This window comes from Chiloscyllium plagiosum, chromosome 14 (assembly GCF_004010195.1).
Source record: "Chiloscyllium plagiosum isolate BGI_BamShark_2017 chromosome 14, ASM401019v2, whole genome shotgun sequence".
Lineage (NCBI taxonomy): Eukaryota > Metazoa > Chordata > Chondrichthyes > Orectolobiformes > Hemiscylliidae > Chiloscyllium > Chiloscyllium plagiosum.
Genome location: NC_057723.1, coordinates 79,595,749 through 79,601,988, shown reverse-complemented (window position 1 = coordinate 79,601,988; position 6,240 = coordinate 79,595,749). Strand labels below are relative to the sequence as shown.

The following is a 6,240-nucleotide window of genomic DNA, read 5'->3' as shown; positions in this document are numbered from 1 at the left end:
CCACACTTCATTTCATATGCACATAACCCAAGTTAATTTTCTATTGTTAGCGTGGGCTCTGTAATACATGGATGAACTGCAGTGAACATTGAAAAACAGAGGTCACTATGATGATGTTGTACAAAAGCATAAGTTCCTTGTCTGCAGGATACCAGATGCTGAACAAAGGGATTAGTCATGCTTCTACCCACTTGAAATCCAAAATTTCCACCCATTTGTAGTGGCCCAGAAGTATTTGCATTTCATCACAGATCTTTGACACTTTGCTTTACAATGTGCACATGATTCCTTGTCATAAAAAAAATCAGGTCTTCAGCTACTCTCATCTCTAGATCATAAAAGGTGCAGTTTTTATTAAAGACATCATGGCAGAAGTGACAGTTAGGCACGAGACAAATCCCTGTAGAAATAGAGATTATTGCAAGCATGGACTACAAAGCTGGAAATTTTCCAGATTTATTAACAAGATATTATTATAAGGTTGTTACACTCAAATTTATTTTGATCACATCATTTTACAACATTAATAGAATTCTAGGACATTAAACATCATTGACTTGGATATAACACAAGGATTAAAAAAAAACTCCCACAAAGCAAGTTAAACAATCTTGTCCTTACATTGAAGCATCTGTGAAGAGGCAACGCAGGGTGGCAAAAATTAGATTGAGCTGCCCTAGGAAATTCAGAACAGGTTCCAGCTTGAGGACCTTGGCAGATTTCTGGAGAGAAAGCTGACTAGCTCACTGCCATAACAAAATGGTCTATGTTCAGAACAAATCATTAAATCACCATCTTGGCTAGAGAACAGTGTAGCACAGGAAGATCATAAATTTCAAATTTCTACTTCTGCAACAATAAACGTAAGAAAAAGTTGACCTTTGTCAATTTAATTTTGTCTTCCTTTTAGGTCTAACTTAAACTTGATATTCAACAACAAAACTGTTCTAAAATATTTAAATCCAAAATGGGAGGGATTCCTTCTGGTGTGATCCAGTGGACATCATACTGCTCTTACCAGCTTCAAGGGATGAATATGTTCTTTAAGATAGGATGCACTCTGGGGTGTCCTCTATATGATCGTCCTGTAATAAAACAATTAAGGATATTAACAAACATATCATCAAGAAACAATTTAACATTTGGTAAAACATCTGATATAGTGCAATGGTGCACTGCAGGGTTTTGAGGAAGATGGCTCCATCACAGGTAGACAAGGTGGTGAAGAATGCATTTAGCATGCTAGCCTTCATCAGTCGAGGCACTGGATATTGGAGTTGGGATGTTTTATGTTATAGTTGTACAAATCATTGGTGAGGCTGCAATTACAGTATTGTGTACAGTTTTGGTCACCCTGTTATAGGAAAGACATAATTAAACTGGAAAGAGTGCAAAGAAGATTTACGAGGATGTTGCCAGGACTAGTCGGCCTGAGTTCAAGGGAGAGGTTGGCCAGGACAGGACTCTATTCCTTGGAACGAAGTAGAATGAGGGGTGACATTATTGAGGTGTATAAAGTCATGAGCAGCATAGAGAAGATGAATGCACATAGTCTTTTTCCCAGGAATGGGGAATTGAAAACTGGAGGACATAGGTTTAAAGTGAGAGGGGAAAATTTAAGAAGGACCTGAGAGGCAACTTCTTCACACAGTGAGTCATGCATTTATGGAATGGGCTGTCAGAAAGTGGTTGAGGCAGGTTCAGTAGCAACATTTAAAGAACATTTGGAAAGGTACAGGGAAAGGAATGGTTTTGAGGGATATGGACCAAATGTGGGCAATTGGAACTAGCTGAGTGGGCACCATGGTCAGCATGGAACAGTTTGGGCCGAAAGGCCTGCTTCCATGCCATATTACTCTATGACTCTATGGTTCTATCCTTGTGTCCATCTCATTCCCAATACAAATTCACTTGGAACCTTGGGGATGGGTTAAGGCAAATTATACTTTTTGTTTAAAGAGTTTAACCTTTCCCAGAGAATTTGTGTGGCTGATTTCAGCACTCTATAACTTCCCCATCTTGGGACTGGAGGGTCCGACCGAAGACAGGAGCAAGTAACTGAGAATGCAGTACCCTACCAAGATTCAAATTCAGGGGAGACTTAGAGTAGTAAATAGACCGGGTGGGAAATGTAGAGTGACACAGGACCACATGGAGCATACAGTTACAGCAATAAATTTGATTGACAGGTAAGGCCCAACTATAAGTATTATCACAATAATTATATTGGTACTTCATTTTTAATAAGAGTGCTGGCTCCAGGTGCAGTATTTGACTTTGATTTATTAGCATATTCAACTGAGCTGCAGGTCTCCTTAATCCCAAACTCACCCCATCCTCCAGTAACATTTTATCCTACACCTTTTATCAGTAAGCATGCTCAGGCATGTTTCTTTTTCAAAGTAATACTTACAATGCCTGAAAACTACATACTTTGATTTTGCATGCTAAGCTGCTGCTCTTGCTATTTTCTTTATAGTTCTTCATAAGTTTAGCTCATATAATCTCTCTATTACAAAAGGTTTTATTCACCAAAACTTTGCAAGTAATGCCCTTACTCTTACCCTCTAGTTGCGTTCCATCCAGAGCGGATCTATGTTGGAATCCAATGTACATTCTCCCAGTTTTTACAAAATTCTAACTTTCTAAAACACATATCAATTTAGTCTTTCATTAGAAATTAACTTCTTCATTGTATTTATTACATAGCTGTTGCAGCTGAGAATTGATCTTGACGCACACTCATATACAAAAAAAGTAAATTACACTAAAGTTTACAATTTTCAATTTGTTTTCTTAAAAAATTGAAATATTTCCAATCATTTGCCAATAAGAGGCAAAAGTTTGAAAGTAAAACTTGGAATACTTAATTGTTCATAAACTTTAAACAATTTAATCTAATCACAATTTGGTACTTATTCTCAAAAAAACTTTAAATGTATTTTTTTCCCCTCTTCTATTTGCCTCTATCGCCACCAGAAACAAGAGAAAGTCTCACCACGGCCTCTGGATGGATTTGGGTTCCGGTAATATGGTGGCTGCTTCCTCTGCTGTCTTTGGAAAATGTTTTTCTTCTTGTTAATATGAGGAACTGGCCTTTTCTTTGTTGCTGGCATGGGAGTGTTACGCCGCAACACCTCACCCCTCTTTTGCACCTGTTCTGCAATGTCAGCACCCAGCAAGTCAGATGATGTCATGTTTGGATGTTCTTGAGGTTTAACAGGGGTTTTGAATTTGAATAACTGTAGCAAATTTTCAGCACGAAGACTGGTCAACCAGCAATGAGTCTGTCCAGCATACAAAATTGATTGATGGCACGAAGTTACTGCTGACCGCAGTCTCTCTTTCAGCTGTTCTGTAGTGAAGGAGTCTAGTTCTCCAGATAACTCATCCAGTTCATACTTCTGTATGGCAAGTAAAAGTGGACTTACAATTTCTGCTACTTTTGTCTGCGCCTTGCATAACACCTTCTCTGGTTCTCCTAACTTTTTATCGAGATCTTCACGGGAACGTATAACTTTCTTGCCAATCAGTAGTTGAATAAATGCGTCATCTATCTTTGGTGTATTTAAATCATACATGTCAGGAGTTCCAGTAATACTTTGTAAATATCGTTCGTGAGTTTCTAGCATTGGAACTTTGAAAGCATATGGTAACAACCTGAAACACTCAAGTTCTTTTCCTTTATAAGTTTCAGGAAACCACAATTTACTTTTAAATGGCATATTGCCCTCAAGCGGCACTTTGGTCCACCTTAGCAGCTGTTCTGAATGTTTAGCCCTGAGTTCAGCTAAATTTGGGGTACATGTTGGTTCGAAGATGTCTTCTTCAGGTGCAGTAATATTTTGCTGGATACCATGTAACCTGTACAGAGATGCTGCAAAAGGAGGCATACCACCGGCTGTTGGATCCCAATCTGGAAACTGTAATGACAAATCAATAACAATCTTACTAATCATTCACTGTCTACTACTGACTGATAGTTTAAAATAATATGATGATAACAGACACCATAACAAGTGAAAGTTACAGAGCTATGATATGCACATTTAAGAGTATTATTCTCATTGGTGGCTTTCAGTCTGATGGAAAGCATTCTTCATTTTTCATAGTTCAAAATCACACAACACCAGGTTATAGTCCAACAGGTTTAACTGGAAGCACACTAGCTTTCGGAGCGACACTCCTTCATCAGGTGAGTCCTTCATCAGCGTCGCTCCGAAAGCTAGTGTGCTTCCAATTAAACCTGTTGGACTATAACCTAGTGTTTGTACACCCCAGTCCAACACCGGCATCTCCGAATCATTCATTTTTCATGTAATTTGTTGTTGGCAAGGTTAGCATTTATTGTCCATCTCAAATTGCACTTGAGGAGATGGTAGTGAGCTGCCTTCTTGAACCACTGCTGTCTATGTCTATCCATTTATGAAGTTCCAGGATTTTGACCCAATGACATTGAAGGAATGGCAACATAGATGTAAGTCAGGATCATGCATGGCTTGGAAGGGAAACTGCAGGTCATAGAATCATAGACTGCCTACAGTGTGGAAACAGGCCCTTTGGCCCAACAAGTCCACACCGACCCTCCGAAGAGCATCCCACCCAGACCCACTCCCCCACCCTATTATTCGACATTTACCCCTGATTAATGCACCTAACCTCCGCATCCCTGAACACTATGGACAATTTAGCATGGCCAATTCACCTAACCTGCACATTTTTGGATTGTGGGGAGGAAACCAGAGCACCTGGAGGAAACCCACGCAGACACGGGGAGAATGTGCAAACTCCACACAGACAGTCACCCGAGATGGGAATCGAACCCAGACCCCTTGCACTGTAAGGCAGCAGTGCTAACCACTAAGCCACTGTGCCACCCATAACACCACCTGGGAGATGTTCGTTCTCCTAGTTTTGTTCGTCTCGGTGTTAAGAGGCCATGGATTTAAAAGGAGTTTTCATAGAAGCCTTTGCGAGCAGAGGGAAATAAAGCTTTGTTTTTGTTTTCTTCATTTTGTTTGGTTTCCCAAACAAGGTCTTAAACTCAAGTACAGTTGTGATTTCTTCACTGGTTGCTATTGTCAAGAAAATGTTAATTCCTCTTGGTCAACATCAATAATATATCAGAGCTGAAACAGCAACATTAAATATATGCTTCATTCAGATTTTGATTAAAAATAACTTGGTTCCCTTCTCACCTACCATTTAAGTGACAGAAATATCAGCCATCGATACAAATGCAAGAACCCAATTTTAACAGCCATGTGCTTTGGGGAGGCACAAGGATACGGGAACAAGTGGTGGTGGTTTTCGGAGTGGGTCCAAGATTTTTTTTATGATATCCAGGGAAGCATTTCTACTTTACAGGAAACCTAAACAGACCAATCCTCTTCTGGACTTGCTTCTGCTCTGTTCCAGGCTTCTCCAGCAAGTTGATTGTGAAGGGCAAACACACAACCATGTCTTAAAAATCATATTGAGCCCTATTTCTATCACAAGACCCGGTGTCACAAATTTATGAAACCCTAATCTGCCTCCAGCAAAGGAATCAAGGCTATTGGTCACGATGGTGGTAAAATATGAAACAATGATTTTCACATTCCATTGTCTGACTTAAAGACTCGGGACTTTTATGTTGCTAGGCGATTTTAAAAAGGAACAAAAGCACTACGTTAAAATTGTCACGGTGATTACCTGACACCACAGGTCACCAAGTTTGATGAAACTATAGTAGAACCAAAGCAATCCAAACTAACATTAACACTGTACCAAAAATAGTTAAACCAGCCAGCCAAACGTTATTTGTGATTTACGGCTTTCGAGCTGGTTGGAGATGAAAACATCACCTGCAATTACCAAGTTCGGAAGCAAAAAAGTCAGATATTGAAATAAACTAACACTTTTAAAAAGCTCTCTTTTGGCAGAGCAAATGAGAGATGGATTTTTAATTGCAGTGCTGAACTAGCTGGAGATCTCTCTGCTCCTGAAGAAGGAAAAGTGCCCAGTGACCATGCTGATCAGACAGAAACATCAGAACACCGAGAATTTTAAAAGATAACTGCAATATTCACAGTCACTGTTGATTGAGGCACTACTACCGAACCATGGCCTTAGGCTAAAACCTTAAACGTCAAATCACCCTAAGGAATCTAAACTCTGCATTCTATTAAACTTACATTTGTTCTGGGCACGAACCTCTTTTAATTTTTTGTGTGCGTGCATGCACATGCATGTTTGTGA

The 6,240-nt window shown here is 39.5% G+C and overlaps 1 protein-coding gene across 3 annotated transcripts in view; it reads right to left on the bottom strand.

Annotated features, from left to right (window-relative positions):
• Positions 1–327: 327 nt before the first annotated feature.
• Positions 328–6,240, bottom strand: part of LOC122556834 — a 64,626-nt gene continuing 58,713 nt past the window's right edge. For all 3 annotated transcript variants that reach the window (XM_043704066.1, XM_043704067.1, XM_043704070.1), the window contains 2 exons: positions 2,999–3,923; positions 328–1,085 (listed from right to left, as the gene is read on the bottom strand). In XM_043704066.1, coding sequence (XP_043560001.1) covers positions 1,024–1,085; positions 2,999–3,923 — 987 coding nt within the window. In that variant the 3' untranslated portion in view covers positions 328–1,023. The remainder of the gene's footprint in view (positions 1,086–2,998; positions 3,924–6,240) is intronic.